Here is an 18,117-nt window from a genome sequence, read left to right on the forward strand (position 1 = left end):
CTCCCAAATTGATCTTTTTTTTTCGATAGAGCAACAGCTTAAACAAAAAACTCAGAAACTAGAGAGAATATGGCGCTCCTTCAAACTGGAGGAGTCTCATGTAGTCTGACAAGACAGCCTCAAAAGTTATAAGAAAGCCCTTCGTAGAAATGGAGCAGCCGACTACTCAGCACTAATAGAGGAACACAAGAACAACCCAGGTTCCTCTTCAGTCCTGGAGCCAGACGGACAGAGAGCCACAGCTCTACTGAACCTAGCAGTCCTGTTTCCCTGGGCAGCAAAGACTTCATGGACTTCTTTAATGCCAAAATTGTCCTTATTAGAGAGAAAATTCTCCTCCTCCTGCCATCAGCTGACAACATGGCACCTATAGCCTCAGAGGCCTTAGAGGCTGCTGGAGGACCAGACGTACACTTTGACAGTTTTTCTCCCGTTAGCCTTGATGAGCTCAGTTCAATAATTTCCTCCTCTAAACCATCCACCTGTCTCCTAGACTCCATCCCAACCAAGCTACTTAAGGATTCTCTACCCCTCGTTAGCACCTCTCTCTTAGATATGACAGAACAGAATAGAAGAATAGAATAGAATGTCTTTATTGTCATTATACCAGGTACAATGAGATGCAACGCTGCTCCTTGGGATGTGCACATATAAATAGAAAAATATACATAGACACATATTTACATTACTATACCTACTGTAGGACTAATACTGACATAACTGTACATAGACTCTGCAAAGACATAAGGACATATACTTGTATATATAAGAAATATACATAGAGTGTACAACTGTAAACAGGCTTGTGCGAGTCCCACTGTGGATACATGTGGGAGTGGATAGCAGCTTTAGGTGGTGCTGTGGTGCATCCAGGTGCACAGGCACATTATAGTACCAGATTCAAGGTGGCTGTGTCATCAACAGATTGAGGTGACTTAGCATTTGCAGTGCAAACATGGCAGAACAGTCCTGGTGATAGTGCAAAACATAAAGAGGGACTTACACAGTTCAGTCTTCATCCTGATCTGGTTTTGTGTAGGAGGCTGGCAGATTTGGTGGTGGAAAAGAAAAGATAGTGCCCGTAATTGTGCGGAGGCACTTCAGTTCCTTAGTGCAAGCTTTCGTTGAGCATGGTGACAGCTTTGGGAAAGAAGCTGTCCCTGAGTCTGTTTGTCTTTGCTGGGATGGACCTGTACTGCCTGCCAGAGGGCAACAGTTCAGCGCGTCGCTGTTATCTGGTTCCGTCCCTCAGTCCTTTGAAGTGGCAGTAATTAAACCCCTCTTCAAAAAAGCAACCCTGGATCCAGAAGTTCTACCAACTACAGACCAATATCAAATCTTCCATTCCTCTCCAAAATTCTGGAGAAAGCAGTTGTTAAACAGCTCTGTGACGTCTCCATAGCAACAGCCTATTAGAGGATTTCCAGTCAGGTTTTAGGGCTCATCATAGCACAGAAACAGAACCAGTCAAAGTTACCAGTGACCTCCTACTGGCACCAAATGAGGGACTGGTCTCTGTGCTGGTCTGATTAGATCTTAGTGCAGCTTTTGATACCACTGATCACCATATCCTTCTACAGAGACTGGAACCTGTCACTGGCATTGAAGGAACTGCACTAAACGGGTTCAGGTCATATTTACTTGGTCGATCTCAGTTTGTACTACTAACTACAAACTAATGATAAACCATCGGAAACCACTGCAGTCAGTTATGGTGTTCCTCAAGGCTCTGTGCTTGGACCAGTCCTCTTCATCCTTTATCTGCTTGCTCTCAGTCACATGATCAGGAAACACTCAATTAATTTTCACTGCTATGCTGACGACACTCAGCTGTACTTATCAATGCATCCTCATGAAATAAATCAGCTGACTGAACTGGAGGCCTGTCTAAAGGAAATAAAAACTTGGATGACCCATAATTTCCTTTCATTAAACTATGATAAACTGAAGTCATTGTCCTGGGCCCAAAACACCTTAGAAACACCCTATCTAATGAGACAGGTACCCTGGAAGGTATCACCTTAGGCCCCAGCACGACCGTAAGGAACCTAGGAGTTCTATTTGATCAGGATTTGCCCTTTCATGCCCACATCAAGCAAATTTCTAGGACTGCTTTCTTTCATTTATGAAACATTGCAAAGATCAGACACATCCTGTCTCAAAAGGATGCAGAAAAAATTAGCAAGCAGCTTGATCAGCACAAGATGTCCCCTAAAGTCCACAACCTGTACAGCAAACTCCAAAGCTCACAATAAAGCCACACTACGATCTGTTCCTCCTCTGGAACAACAAATGGCTTAGTGCCAAATTGTGCTTTAACAGATTTTGTAGCGGGTTTGGAGGAAGTTTCTTGTTTTCTCCAGACACATTCCCTTCTGTTCATAAGGAAAAGCTGCATTTCACTTTTGTTGTGTTCAGTTACACAACAGTTGTGACAGTGTGCAACAGTGTGATTTAAATCTCTAAAAGAAGTGTTCATGTCATTTCATCCCCAGTGTTCAGTTACACTGTTCAGATGCATGGTGTTCATTGGCTATGGCTGGATGAAGAGGTGACTGTGTGCTCTTGGCACTCTTATATAGTTGTGATAACAGTGTTGAGATTGTGAGGCATATTGGTGTTTTGTTGCACTATTTTGAGCTTTGTTGACAGAATAATTTTGTTGTTGACAACATTTTTGTCATTAGTTCTGCATTTTATGCATGTGTTTTAAAAACAAAAACAAATGTGTAATAACATCAGATTTTAAGTTTTTTTTTTCCACATTTCCAGCCAACTTAAAATTGTAATTTTGGTTATTTTAAACAAACTAAACTTTTTATTGTCAGGTTACTACAAAAAGTAATTTTCATCAAACCATATTATTAGGTTACAAAAGAGCAGTATTTCACTTTAGGTAATGCAAATTATCAAGTTGAAACAACTGAAAACTTTTAGTTAGATATATGCAAAATCTTGAGAACAATTAACATTTTAAGTACGTTTGACTTCATCAATTGTGTTAATTGAACTTATTAACTTAATTTCAAAGAACTTAGTTCATTTAGGTGTTACCAATTGAAATAATTCAATTAAGTTGGTCCAACTATTTTCTTTATTCAGTGTAAGATAAGAGTTTGGGAAAGGCCTTGGACAGTGAGGAGCCAGCATCCCGACGCTCCCTGAGCAACTGTCCTTGATGGAAGAAGGAAGAACAAAGGCGTGGTGGAAAGCCACTGAGAGGAGGAACTTTGCATGTACATGTTTGGAAGACACTGAGACTGTTCAGTGCAGATGTAGAACTTTGCCTGGACTCCTTGCTGCAAGTAAAACTTGAATTGAGATCTCCGTCTCTGAGAATTTGTTCTTGTGTGTTGGGAAATTTTGTGGTACGAACTAACAGCAAAAATACAGTCTTTATCTTACAGAAATAATTTCCTGACACATCATTTAAATACAAGTCTCTCTGTTATTAAGTCTGGTGAGGATGTCATCCAACCTCATATCAAAACAGTTCTGTTCATTAATCATCACCCACACTGTAACAATACCAGAGAAATGGCTCCAGTTGTGTCAGGGAAATTCTCCTTGTAGATCGTTGAGAGTTGCTAATTCTCTGAAGAATCACAGACTCGTGTGATGAATCCAGTCTCCTTAATGTTTGCAGCATGGAGACAAGACTGCTGACTGTTCTCTGCTGATCTGTACAATGACCCAACCTTTATACCACTAACAACAAAGGACAGATGATTTCCACATCAAAGCAATGACTATAGGGTAAAGGAAATAACACCTGTTAAATATTTGCCTCTCAAACCCCCCCCCCCCCTTCATCCTGGTCTATTGCCCTTTTGTGCCTTGAGGTCAGGGTGGCCACAGGAACTCAGAAAACACTTCCTGAGGATCCTTCCTCTGACCTCTCTATTAAGTCAATTCCTACATTAGTAAAACCAGTACAGCAAAAATGAACGCCCTACTAAGAAACTGCAGTTTACATCACTTCCAAAACAAACTGTTTTAGAAAGCAGATATTTCTCTTCTACACATCCATACAGTACAAACACTACTACTACAACAAGTAGTACTACTACAGCAAAAATCACTTTTGTAAAGCAACACATTCAAAATTCACTGAGAATCCTGGAGAAACAGATCTCTAAGAGGTTTAAAAAAAATCAAGTGTGTCAAGTGCATCCACCCATCCATTTTCTTCGACTTATTCCTGTTCAGGGTCGTGGGGGGTGGAGTCTATTCCAGCAGCTACAGGCGAGAGGCGGGGTTCACCCTGGACAGGTCACCAGTCCATCACAGGGCCAACATACAGAGACGAACAACCATTCACACTCACAGTCACACCTACAGTCAATTTAGAGTATCAATCAGCCTCGTCCCCTCTTGATGTCTTTGGACTGTGGAGGAAGCTGGAGTACCAGAGAGAACCCACGCAGGAACAGGGAGAACATGGAGACTCTCACAGAAAGATCCTGTGATGGAGCCGGGACTGGAACCTGGAACCTTCTTGATGTGAGGAGACAGTGCTGACCACTGCACCACCGTGCTGCCTCAGGAGCCTTTATCTTTAAGCTAAATATACTCGACAAATTTTGGACACACCTCCTGGTTCAATGTTTTTCTTTATTTTCATGATTTTTTACATTATAGATTCTCACTGAAGGCATCAAAACTATGAACACATATGGAATTAAAGTGGAAGAAACAAGTGTTTGATCCCCTACCAAGCATTAAGAATGCTGGCTCCCATTGAACAACTAGAGACTCCGAATTTAAACTGGTTACCTGGGTGAAAGACACCTGTCTCAACTTGTCACCTGTAGAAAAAGACACCTGCCCACAGACTCAGTCAATGACACTCCAACATCTCCCCCATGGGCAAGACCAAAGAGCTGTCTCAAGATGTCAGAAACAAAATGACTGACCTGTACGAGTTTGGAATGGACTACAAAACCATGAGTGAGAAGCTGGTTGAGAAGCTGACATTGTTGGTGCAAATATGAGGAAGTGGAAGAAGCACAGCATGCAGTCGCCCTCGGCCTTGGGCTCCAGGCAAGATATCACCTTATGGGCTATCAATGATCATCAGAAAGGAAGGAGATCAGCCTGGAGCTACACGGGAGGAGCTTGTTGATGATCTCAAGGCTGCTGGAACCACAGTCACCAAGAAAACCAGTGGAAACACACGAAGACGCAAAGGGTTAAAAGCCTGCAGTGCAACGTCCCTCTGTTCAAGAAGGCACACATACAGGCCCGTCTGAAGCTTGCCAGAGAACACGTCAATGACTCAGACTGACTGGGAGAGGGCGCTGTGGTCAGATGAGACCAAAATAGAGCTCCTTGGCCTCAACTCATCATGTTTGGAGGAAGAGAAATGACCTCAAGAACACCATCACCACCGTCAAGCACGGAGGGGGAAACACTAGGCTTTAGGGGTGTCTCTCTTCCAAGGGGACAGGGCTGGTGACTCAGGTGAACTCATCCTCAGCAGCAGAGGAGACTCTTGGTCTTCCTGTCCTGGAGACTTTGTTGATGACTTGATGAGCAATAATAAAAATATTGATGAGATTTTGATGATCAGGCAACAACAAATCCCAAATATCAGATTGTATAGTCGTATACAATAGTTTTCTGATAAATAAAGGAGAGCACCTGATGACATTTTGAATTCACATAAAGAAAATAATGAAATGAAACCCTGGTAAATGTTTATTTTCATATTTTTTTAATCACTCCTATACGATGGTGAAGTAGTCGCGTCTGGCTTGGAGCGTCTGTCTGCGTCTCAGAGGGACGAGCCACAGGACTTTCCAGCGAGTTCCACACACCTCTGAGAGAGCGAACTGCCAGGACCTCCACGTGACAGAGCTGGAAGGAAAACATGTCAAATACTCACTTAGGAACGTGTGTCAAGAGAACTGGAGACAATTAGATGCTTTGTTATCATGCTACTCTCATATCTGTATCATCTGCAGCTAGCAGCTAGGTAGCTTAGCTTAGCATATAAAAGAACAGAAGTGACAGGCCTCCCTCTCTGTTACGACTGTTTAAATGGATCTGATGGTGTATTTCTCCAGTTTACCTCCCAATAAGAGATAAAATAGAAACGTTCCACAGTTGAATCCCGTCGCTCAGCCTTGTAAACTGTTTAAACCAATTCTACAGTCAAAGAAGTCTCAAGAGGTCAACACACTCACCCGTCACCTGGGAGTTGAGCCGCTCTCTCAATCATGGTGGTGTCCTGTTGGGGGGTAAAGGACAGGGGAAGATGAGACGTCATCTTACAAAATAAACTGCACCACAAAGTTGTTTCTTGAGGAAGAAAACGCACAACACAAACTGCAGCAGCAACTTTCACCTGAAGCAGGAAAAGAAGTCTAGAGGTCAGGAGGCAGTACTCACAGAGAGGATGCCTGACATCTGGATGCAGGACAGGACGCTGATGCCAGCCAACATGAGGACGCTCATGAGTCCTGAGGCTCTCAGCAGACCCACTTCATGTCGCCCTGTGAACGTCTCCTGGTTTGGATGACAGAAAACATCAGAAAGACTAACTCTGACGTGCACATTTCACGTGTCAAACGCCACCGGTAGGTTCTGAACACATTTAGTCAGCAGAACCTGTTGACCTGAGGTCTTTCCTGCTGCATGTACCTGGTCTGACGAGGTTACTGGCTGGAAATAGAAGCTGTGGCAGACGACCAGCAGCAGCGTGAAGAGACTGAGGACCAGAGCGTAGAGGCAGAGCTGCAGGAAGAGCCAGTGGTTGTCCTCTCCTACACAGTTGTTGATCCTGGAGGACAATGAACACTTTAGATCACATCATCCAGCTTTGTTGTGTTGACATGACCGGAACCTTTTCATACATTTGTGTTTTCCTGTGTGTGTGTGTGTGTGTGTGTGTGTGTGTGTGTGTGTGTGTGTGTGTGTGTGTGTGTGTGTCCTCACCAGGGACAGTGGTGGTCCATCCTTCGTACACAATGGCCACAACGCCTGCAGTGGTGGGACCTTTTAGGTCTCATTGCCTCGCACTTCCTGCACAGCGTCCAGTGCTGTTGCTCTGTGGCACAAAGAGAGAGAGCAATCAGCGGCGTTGTGGTGGTTCTGGCTACAGCTGACGTGGTCACACACTCATGTAGCATTCAAGTAGGACTTTGGTCTGCTGACCAGTCCAGGAGGCTTCATTTTACCGCATTTACAATAACGCAGTGATAAATAAAGGTGATGGTGCCATTTGGTGAAGTGAACCACAAGCATTTGAACCTTGAAAAGAAAGACTTAGGAATCAAAAATGAAATGTATGCATGTAACACATGGAGGAGAGGAATTAAGAGGCCATCTTGTCTGTGTCCTCACCAGAGGGAGGGATGTGAGGGTCCACAGGTGGACGGCCAGGATCTGCCGTGGATGCTCGAACCAGGGCTGCCACACAGAGGGCTGATGCAATGAAATAACCTGCAGAAGAATAAAAAATGTCTCATTCTGTGCTTTCTGATGTGACAACAAAGAGGAACGCTGGGAATAAGAGACACTCACCAACAACGACCGCCCCTGGAAGGTGGCCTTCATGATAGTGAGGAAGGAGCACCAGCTTGGGGATGACCATGGAGTTATACAGCCAGATTCCAACCAGCACACTGAAGCACAGCCAGCTGGCGGGGTCCTTCACAAAGTGGGGCTTCATGATGGTGGAACTGATGGCTCTAAGTGCTGCTACAATACAGGCTTGGGGTTTCTCCTTTGTAGCACACACACAAGGTTGAGATGCGTTTTCCAGCCAAGCCTAGAATTCTCTCTTATACTCGCCAGAATTCTGTTTCTTTAACGTGTCACTAGATCAAAGACAGAATTCTATGTACAAATCCACTATGAAAGCCACCTGAAGACATCATCAGGAATCTGACTTTGATCTCGTTCTCACGTGAGCCAGTTTCGTTGCAGCTCTTGGTTTTTGCGACCGCAGTCGTGGACACACTCAAAGATTTTGCAGTTTTCCACACCGACTGACTTTCAGTTCTTAGAGTAACGATGGACGGTCGTTTCTCTTCTCTGAGCTGATTGGTTCCTGCCATGACATGAAATCTACCAGTTGTTAAAGGAGCTGTCAGCTGTGTAGCAACCTGACTTCTGCTCAACACAACTGATGCCCCCCACCCCATTAAGAAGGTAGGAAGTTCCACAAATGAACCCTGACAAGGCGAACCTGAGAGGTGGAACCATTCCAGGTGATGACATCATGAAGCTCCCTGAGAGAAGGCCAAGGGTTTGCAGCGCTGGCAACAAAGCAAAGGGAGGCTCCTTTGGGGAATCTAGAACATAAACATGTTTACTTATTTAACAATTCTTTTCTCTACTAGACAATTATCTTGCTTGATATATTTGATGTCATCAGTATGAATCTACAATGTAGAAAGTAGTACAAATAAAGAAAAGCACTGAAGAAGACAGTGTCCAACCTTTGGACCTGTAGTGTGTGTGGCTGCTCTTTCTATATCCTGTTTTTTAAATACTATTTATTGAGTGGTTTTTGTCTTTCTGCCTTGTAAACTCTCCACTCCAAGCTAACGATGGCCTCTTCTTCTCGATCTCCTCTCTCCTGCTCAGTGTGCTGCATGTTTTGTTACTCCTCTGCCACCTTTAGTGATACTGGTAAGTGTGGTAAATGTCGTTTGTTTGTGGTGTTGGAGGCGAGCCTAAGCAGGGTTCAATTGGTCCTGCAGCGACTTGGCACTGATGGATCCAAACAATTAGCCGCTAGAGCTAGCCAGCCCCCGTTAGCTGGTGTGGACCGCCTTAGCTGAGCTGCTGAGCAGCTGGGGCCTCCATCCCCAGGGCGGCTGGGAGACTGTCTGAAGGAAGCATGCTCCGAAGCAGAAGCCTGCTGTCAGCGACCAACCACTGCTTCAAGTCTCTAACAGGTTCTCCCCACTCTGCGACACAGCCAATTGAAATTAGTGACACTGGAAACCATAGTCAATTGTATTCAAACCAAGTGGGCTTCATATCGCAATATCCCTCAACTTTATACATGTACATACTGTTTTTATTTATATATATTTAAATGCATATGTATATCTCCCACCCTCAACAGCACTGTTTACACAGAGTTTATTTTTGATTTCATACCTTATTTAGAAAGATATACCAAAATACCCATTCTGTTACTTTACTCCCTTATTATTCTATCTCTTGCTAACCTGGAACATGAGTCCAAATTTCATACCACGAACATGAAAATGTGAAATGGTATGACAATAGAGACTCTTGAATCCTTGAATCTCTGTGATGGCTAGTTTTAGTCTCTAAAATGTCTCCCATGATTCTCACTTGGAGCCTTTAATAAGCAATAATTGAGGTTTAATTACCCATTTCTCACTCTGATATCATTGAGCCTCAACCAAGCTCTCACTTTGAACTGTAAAGGAGATACAAAATGAGAATCGGAATCAACTTTTATTGTCGCTGTACTGGGGGGTACAGTGAAAATCAATAAAGAAGAGTGCTCTCCCAGAGCCACCGTGCACCACAAATTACACGTGCAAAGAAAAGATACAATAAATAACACAAACAATGTAAAGACCAGTGAAATAGAACAATTGCAATGTACAAGATGTCAATAAAAAAGTGAAAGGTGCAAAAAGGAAATTTCAAAGTGCAGAGAACAAATTAAGGTGCAGTACGGGATGAGGTAGTTTGGTGGTTGTTGATCGGGGGGGGGGGGGGGGGTCACAACAGTTGTGTGTGCATTTAACTGTGTTTGGAGGTGTTGGCAGTCCTGATGGCCCAGGGGAAAAAAATGATTGTGAGTCTTCTGGTGCGGGACTTCATTGACCTGAAGCGCCTGCCCAAGGGCATCAGGTCAAACAGGGGGTGGGTGGGGTCAGCTGTGATGGCCGTGGTTCTCCTGAGGCAGTAGGATGAGGAGATGTGTTCCAGGGTGGGCAGAGGGCAACTGATGATTTTTTGGGCCGTGTTTATGACCTTCTGCACTGCCCTCCTATCCTCTGCTGTGGAGCCAGTGTACCACACTCCTAGACTGTGGGTCAGGACGCTCTCCACGGAGGAGTGGTAGAAGCCCAGCAGCAGCTTAGGGTCCAGGATGTTCTTCCTGAGGATGCACAGGAAGTGCAGCCGCTGCTGAGCCTTCTTCACCAGGGCCCTGACTTTGTAGGTCCAGGAGCCGTCGGAGGAGATGTGGGTGCCCAGGAACCTGAAGGTGGTGACAGTTTCCACCTGTTCTCCATTTATGAGGAGGGGGGTGTGGTCCTGTCTGTTCCTCCTGAAGTCCATAATAAGTTCTTTGGTCTTATGGACGTTCAGGGTCAGGTTGTTGCCTGAGCAACGAAGAGCATCCTCACATAGCTCTTCGCGGTCTCCAGGTGGCTCAGTGCTGTGTGAAGCCTTTGAGCGATGGCGTCCCCTGTGGACCGGTTGCCCTGTAAGCAAACTGGTGGGGGTTGAGGGAGGGAGGGAGGGAGGGAGGCAGTCTCTGATGTGCTGGGAGACTGATCGTTCAAAACACTTGATGATTACAGACGTCAGGGCTATCGGTCTGGAATCATTCAGGCTGTCTATGGCAGGTTTTTTGGGGATGGGGATGATGGTGGAGGCCTTCAGACGTGTGGGGACGGTGGCATGTGTCAGGGAGAGATTGAAAAGTTTGGTGATGATCCCTGTTAGCTGGTCTGCACATGCTTTAATCACTCCTATATGTGTCATACATCAATCATACTCATACGTATTACTAACTCGTCTTCTTCTCCAGAGCCTTTGGGCTCCCCTCATCCCAGATCCCGGGTGCTGCTGGAGGAGGCTGCAGACCTGAAGAGGCTCCAGCTTCCACCCGTAGCTCCACCTGCTCACGTCCCTGTCTGTCCATCAGTCTCTTCCCTTTCTCTCTCTCTTTATCTCTGTCCCTCTCTTTCCTTCTGTATATCTGTCTTCCTCCATTATCTGTCTTTGTCTCTGCCCTGCTCTCCTGCTCTCTTTCCCCCCAACTGGTCAAAGCAGACCTCCCCACTGATCCTGGATCTGCTCCACGTTCCTGCCTGTTAAAGGAAGGTTTTGGTTGCTGCTGTTGCAGGATGTGCTTGCTGATGGAGAATTGTTGGGTGGAGGTTCATTGAAGGAGTGGTGCTGGACCTGCTCTACTTGGACAGAGTCAAGAGAGAACTTTTGTTGTGATTTGGTGCTGTACAAATGAAACTGATGAGGGTCCAGTCCTAATCAGGAACTCAAGAAATTACATTTAGCCACATTAGGAGGGTCTTTGGTACCCGTGAGGTATAAAACCCAAATACACACATACAGGAAGTATCTGGCCACTCTAACTGTACTACTGGTGTATAATGACTGCAGTTATGAGACAGTTGAGCAATCAGGGAAAAGACAATAAACAGAAGTCAGAGAGATCGAGGATCACTTCTAACTTGAATGTTTCAGCAATGTGCTCAAAGATAAGCTTCCCTCTCCTGTGTGCATGAGGCAGCTGAGAGCTCAGAGACCTGCTGACTGCTAGTTAGCTTAGCACAATGAATGATAGTTGGTGTGAGAAAACCCTGAGAGGAAACACTAGAAATTCACACAAATCTCAACATCTTGCAAGAAAGTTTTACACTTGGCTGGACTGGAAGTTGGTGTGTTGATAGAAAACAAATCACTGGACCTGCTGGGGTGGCTGAGACCGACACACTCAACTTTGACCAGGAGCTGCTGAGTCATCCATCATGTAGTCCAAACTCTTCAGGCGTTGCTCCCTGGTCTCTGATGCAGCTTTAATTCTTCCTGCTGTCAAGAAGGAAAGAAGCATTTTGCTGAATACAGGAACACAAGAGTGTTTTGGAAGTTCTATTCATGTCAACACCAAAACAATCAGCAAGACAGAGCAGGGGATCAAATCCAGTCCCAGTGAGCCAGGTGAGTCGTCACTGACTGAAGGTCAAAAATAACACACCTGCATTTGCAGCAGCACGTGATGACATCTTTCTTGGAAATTAACCTGTTTGGGGTTTGTTACCCTGAGATCACGAGGAAGAAGAGGACTGGGAGAGGCAGGCCTGACCCTGCTAATGTAAGGGGTTAAAATATTGTGCGTTAAAAAGATGCCATGATATTTAGATATTAAAAATGAACAGTGTGAATTTGTTTAAAAAAAAGTTAAAGGTTAAAGAGATTAAAAAAAACAGACACCTCTTCATATATTTTTATTTCATTGTTGTACTGTGATACTTCAAACGGTCAGCAGAGGGCGCATAGCCCTGGCGAGGTACTTAACCCAGAGAGACAAGAGCTGCAGAATAAATCTTGCAGCGGAGCTGAACACAAGCTAAACTTGTTGCCTCTTTGTCTACACATACAGGTGGGTTACTAGTCCTCCATCAGGCCTGCATGTGTCTCAAAATAAGGGACAAGAGTGTCATTAATATGTGTGATAAGGTGTAACATTCATAATCTCGTAGTTTATGTGTTTACGTAAATTAGAGATGTGAAGTTGACACTGTTATGCAAAGCCAGCAGACCGTCGTTAAGTAAACACTGACGAAGATATTGTCGTGCTGCTAAACGACCAAAACACACATTTGTTTATCTCAGTGCACAGTTAAATACATTCATGAATGTATATTGTTTCCACGCACATATGTTGTTCTATTAAAATACTGGAAATCTTTTCCATTATTTCCAAAACATGCATGTTGCAGTTACTGACAATGTTTACATTTGCATTTATTGAGACATTATATTTCATTTGATTGTTTGCTTAAGTTATGGCTGCCCTAAACAGATTTCCACTGTTTTTTGTATTGTTATAATATGAGATTTATACATCTCAAAGCTCTGTGGTTGCTAAAAAGCAGTTTAAACTGTAAGATTACATGCCCACTCTTTATATCATAAATGAGTGCTTTTTCCTGCGTAGTCATTACATGGAGATACTGTGTGTGGTTATTTGCAGAATCAATCTTGCGGTGGAGCTGAACACAAGCTAAACTTGTTGCCTCTTTGTCTACACATACAGGGGGAGACATCCTCAGTACAGCCAGGTGTTCGCCAGACAGCGGCAGCAAGCTACGACCATATTCCTCCCTGATACCCCGAGGTCAGGGGGCAATACGAACAGAAGCCATCGTCTGTTTCTTTCAAACACACACACCTTAATAAGTCTAATGAGAAAACACACACAAATGAAAATATTGATGTGTCACCATATCAACCTCCCCACGTTCTTAACCTCCCACCCTCCCAGCCGTCTCCCCCGACCTCCCATTCATGTAGAGCCAAGTCAATCAGCAAGACACCACAGGGAATCGAACCCCGTCCCAGTAAACCAGGAGTACCGTTACCAGTGTCTTTTACTTTTTGATGGAACATGGAAGGAAAAGCAAAACCTGCATTCCACCAGCATGTGAGCGCCAGGGTTTCCTGTTGTGGCATCATTATCCTACATTTGGGTCACCAAAGGTGACCGGAGCTCTGTCACACAGGCCGGTATCAGCAGCAGACCTCAAGAGCTTTACAAACGCCAGTGTTTACGGCGCAGTAACAACAAGAAGACAACTCCAGTTGACCGTTATAACTGGTGTTCACTGGAAATTAGTACAATGTTGGACAAATGAAGAGTTCCTCTTATACGGAACAAAATGATTGCAAGTAGATTTGGTCGAAATTGTGCAGTCCTACTTTATGGACAGCAACGTTTTCCAGATCATGAACGAGCTTCAGATGAGTCCACATCCTCCTCCACCACTATTCTCCACCACTCCGTCCCCATCGTCTCTCTACTCGCTTTCCTGTCAAATTCAAACAACTTGATTGACACGAGTCAAAATGTAGACGTGACTCAGCCAACACATTAAAACTGACGAACAGCTAAGACTCCACAACCATGAGTCAATATTAACGGTCACATCAGCAACAGCGACATCCCAACCCTTCACAACTCAGCTGAACTCTCCTGTCCGTCTCTCTTCACCGACCTGACGTTAGCGCCTCCTTCTGCTCATCAGTCCTCCTCTACTTGTCAACCCTAGAAAGATCAGAATCTCATCTCAACATCAGATTGACTCAGCAGGTCATAGTTTTTACTTTTGCATTTATATTTACGGCCTCCATTTTATGATCCATGTCATTCAGAGACAGCTCTTCTCAAACACGTACAGGTGGAACACTTGGTCTGAATATTCAACGAGGCTCAGCAGGAACAAAGACATTTGATGGTTTTGGTGAGAAGCTTCAATTCACACTGTAGTCTATTTATTAGCTCTGATCATAGACGCAGCCTTCAATAGGGGGCCGGACCCAGCAGAGATCCAGTAGAAGGACCAGTAAACCCCATTAGCAGCAGAGCTCAGTTCCTCCTCAACCCTCCACCAATCCTTCACAAGGATCGAGTCCTCAACAACTCCATGAAGTCCAAAATCTCCGTCACACAAACACAGGAGGCTGGCTGGAGTTGTGAGGAGTTTCTCTATGAATTCATCTCCTCAACTGGTGCAGGTAAATGTCTGTGTGGCGGGTTGGGCTCTCCTTGGTCTGGAACATGAGTTCGTCATTTATTTACGACTGAAACAAGACCAGCCAGTGAGTTGTTTCAGTGTTGGGAGGAGACGTTTTGGACCAAAGAATGCAGGACACACGTTTGTCTACATCACCGAGCAAGAGGTCCCAATGCTGATGCTAGGCTCATTGGCTTAGCCTGCTTATTTACATGGTTTACAGTTACAGGGACGAACTGTAAAACCAACACATTTCTCTACACTCATGTCATTTATCAATCTCAGTTAATCCTGGACTGTAGTCCGGGCAGGAAGCCCACCTCAGCCCAGCCTGGTGGAACAGGAGCGGGATCAGAAGCAGGTGAATCCGGTCATACCTCCCTGGAGCTCCCGAGGGTCGCTGAAGGCCGCCGAAATTAAAAAAACTCAGAGAAGTTCGTTCAAAGATGTCCCTGGAAGTTTTAGTGACTCCTCTGAAAGTGCGTGACTCCCTGAGCAGCAGGAGGGGAAACCACCGTTGAGGATCTGCTTCCGTCTTTATACGTCAGCTCATTTCAGGATGGGCGGGGCTACGCGATGACGTGTGGAGCACTTGGTTGCTAGGGGCATCATCATTGTTGTTGTTTTTTAATTCTCCTCATCCTCTCAGGACTGCACACACACACACACACACACACAGGAGATATTCAGAGATAAATAAGTCAGCGTAGATCAGTAAATAAACGGTGTCTCATTAAAAAGTCTAATTTCATTACCTGCTCCATTTTGTTGACGTGAACCAGTAAAATGAAACATCAGGTCATGTGACAGTTTTGTTGTTGGACTGAAAAAGATTTTAAACTCTGAGAGTATTTGAGCGTGAACGTTTCAACCTGAACCAAACATTTACCTCCATAAGTTTGACATTGATAAAAACATGCCACCTCTAAAGTTCTCTTCCTCATCATCACTAAAGTCCTTCCCCTGATCCATTTTTGATCATTTAAAAGCTGTTTTAATTCTCAAAATTCATGTGCAGCGGGTATAAAACAGTGTAGTCTATAATTTCACATCTGGAACTCAGCAACGGGTCAGACGACACACAAGCAGGAACAGAGCAAAACAAAGTACACAAAGAAAACAACACTTGGAAGTGAGGACAAAGTTCGATGTATAACTTGAGAAAATGAAAGGATCATAAATCTGATCGAGGATCTGAATGTGACACCTCTCCAAGTTCTTGTTCAGGACTTCTCAGAGTGCAAAGTTTGCTGCTGAGAGAAAAAACTGAGGAGTACAGATTGGTTTTTACTGACAGCTGTAAAAATAGGCTTGGAAACACCAACAGAATGAGGAGGAAGGGTCCTCATCCACCCTCGACTTCACTCTCAAACCCTTTAAGTTCATTCAACTCCACAAAATGGTTGTAACTGATTTCATAAAATTTTTTAAATGACACTCAATTTTGTAAGTGAAGTAAACATATTTAGTGAAGTACTTTTTACTAGGTAAAAGCGAAACTTACTACATTTTTTAAGTTAAGTCAATTTTACTTATATGGTGCCAAATCACAACCAAAGTTCTCTCATGACTCTGTCCAAGTAGAGCAGGTCCAGCACCACTCCTTCAATTAACCTCCACCCAACAATTCTCCATCAGCAAGCACATCCTGCAACAGCAGCCACCAAAACCTTCCTTTAACAGGCAGGAACGTGGAGCAGATCCAGGATCAGTGGGGACGGCCTTCTGCTTTGAGGGGAGAAAGAGAGCAGGACAGAGACAAAGACAGATAATGGAGGAAGACAGATATACAGAAGGAAAGAGAGGGACAGAGATAAAGAGAGAGAGAAAGGGAAGAGACTGATGGACAGACAGGGACGTGAGCAGGTGGAGCTACGGGTGGAAGCTGGAGCCTCTTCAGGTCTGCAGCCTCCTCCAGCAGCACCCGGGATCTGGGATGAGGGGAGCCCGAAGGCTCTGGAGAAGAAGACGAGTTAGTAATACGTATGAGTATGATTTATGTATGTGTCATACTCATACGTATTACGAGTTAGTAATATGTATGAGTATGATTTATGTATGACAAATATAGGAGGACAGAGAGGAGTAGAGAGAAGCCCAGTGCACCATGGGAGATCCCCCAGCAGTCTGAGCCTATAGCAGCATATCGAAGGGCCAGCCTAAGCAGTCCTAACTATAAGCCTGATCAAAAAGGAAGGTCTTAAGTGTCCTCTTAAAGGTCGAGAGGGGGGTCTGGGTCCTGGACTGAAACTGGGAGACGGTTCCACAGGAGGGGAGCCTAATAGCTGAAGACTCTGCCTCCTAGTCCGACATCGCCTTCGCAAATGTACACACCGACTCAATATTAATTTTTGTGACCTCCGACTGGCGTAGTCGGATGTCATTACCGCCGACGTGGATAATGATTTTATTGTATTTGCGTTTCCTTTTAGCCAGCAGTTTTAAATTTGACTCGACGTCACCTGCCCTGGCCCATGGAATGCACTTGACTATGGTTGCCGGTGTCGCTAATTTCACGTTTCTGAGAATGGAACTTCCAATTACCAGAGTAGATTTCTCGGGTCGCCGAGTGGGGAGTGTCGCTGACAGCAGGCTTCTGCTTAGGACTATGCTTCCTTCGGACAGTCACCCAGCCGCCCTGGCAGCTCCCAAGCAGCCGGGGGAGCGCTAGTTGGGGCTAAGCTAAGACGGTCCGCACCAGCTAACGGGGTCTGGCTAGCTCTAGCGGCTAATTGATTGGATTCATCGGTACGGAGCCGCCACAGGTCCAATTCAACCTCGTTAAGCCTCGCCTCCAACGCTACAAACAAACTACACTTCTTGTGTTCCTCTATTAGTGCTGAGTAGTCGGCTGCTCCATTTCTACGAAGGGCTTTCTTATAACTTTTAAGGCTGTCTTGTCAGACTACATGAGACTCCTCCAGTTTGAAGGAGCGCCATATTCTCTCTAGTTTCTGAGTTTTTTGTTTAAGCTGTTGCTCTATCGAAAAAAATGATCAATTTGGGAGGGACTAAGGTTGACAACATTTTCCTCTGTAACAATGGGACATGACACTGAATTTAGCACCAATGGAATCGCTTCCTTAAATCCAGCTGTGGCCTGATCAGACAAACATCTGGAAACCACCGTTTTCCTGAGTGGAGTGTAGTCGATTAGTACAAATTCAAAAGTGATGAACTGATGGTCTGATAAAAGTGTTCTGTGGAAATACAACTAGATGTTCAGCTTCAGTTCCACATGTTAGGAGGAGGTGGAGGGTGTGGTTGTGGCGGTGAGTCGGTTCATGGACAGACTGATGGAAACCAACTGAGTCTCGAAGAGAGAGAAATGCAGCACCAGACTGTCGTTATCAACATCCACATGAACATTGAAGTCTCCTACAATCATGACTTGATCTGATTTAGAACTAAACTGATAGAAACTCTGAGAATTCAGATAAGAATTCAGAGTCAGGACCAGGAGGACAGGACACAATGATAAATAAGAGTGGCTGTAGAGTTTTCCAGGTTGGATGAGACAAACTGAGAATCAGGCTTTCAAATGAATTGAAACTTGTTTTGGGTTTGGGATTTATTCCTAGACTTCTGTCAAAAATGGCAGCAACTCCACCTCCTGGGCCAGAGCCTCGGGGAA

At 44.7% G+C, this 18,117-nt stretch overlaps 1 protein-coding gene across 1 annotated transcript; it reads right to left on the bottom strand.

Moving 5' to 3' along the window:
* Positions 1 to 5,693: 5,693 nt before the first annotated feature.
* On the bottom strand, positions 5,694 to 7,775 carry LOC147244356 (palmitoyltransferase ZDHHC21-like). Its single transcript, XM_086187233.1, has 7 exons — positions 7,528 to 7,775; positions 7,348 to 7,446; positions 6,940 to 7,051; positions 6,646 to 6,784; positions 6,394 to 6,510; positions 6,189 to 6,232; positions 5,694 to 5,859 (listed from the first exon to the last, which is right to left on the bottom strand). The coding sequence occupies exons 1-7, from the start codon at positions 7,673 to 7,675 to the stop codon at positions 5,727 to 5,729; spliced, it is 792 nt and encodes a 263-aa protein (XP_086043359.1). The 5' UTR covers positions 7,676 to 7,775; the 3' UTR covers positions 5,694 to 5,726.
* Between the last annotated feature and the right edge of the window lie 10,342 nt (positions 7,776 to 18,117).

This window comes from Aulostomus chinensis, chromosome 19 (genome assembly GCF_037954235.1).
Source record: "Aulostomus chinensis isolate RoL2024-O1b breed Wild chromosome 19, RoL_Achi_v1.0, whole genome shotgun sequence".
NCBI classification, from domain to species: Eukaryota; Metazoa; Chordata; class Actinopteri; order Syngnathiformes; family Aulostomidae; genus Aulostomus; species Aulostomus chinensis.

Excerpts from the sequence above, each read along its gene's own strand:
- LOC147244356 (XM_086187233.1), bottom strand. The coding sequence starts at position 7,675 with ATGAAGCCCCACTTTGTGAAGGACCCCGCCAGCTGGCTGTGCTTCAGT. Across the intron at positions 6,233-6,393 it reads AGATGTCAGGCATCCTCTCT|GACACCACCATGATTGAGAG; the intron begins GTGAGTACTGCC and ends ACCCCCCAACAG. Across the intron at positions 5,860-6,188 it reads GCTCAACTCCCAGGTGACGG|CTCTGTCACGTGGAGGTCCT; the intron begins GTGAGTGTGTTG and ends TTTTCCTTCCAG.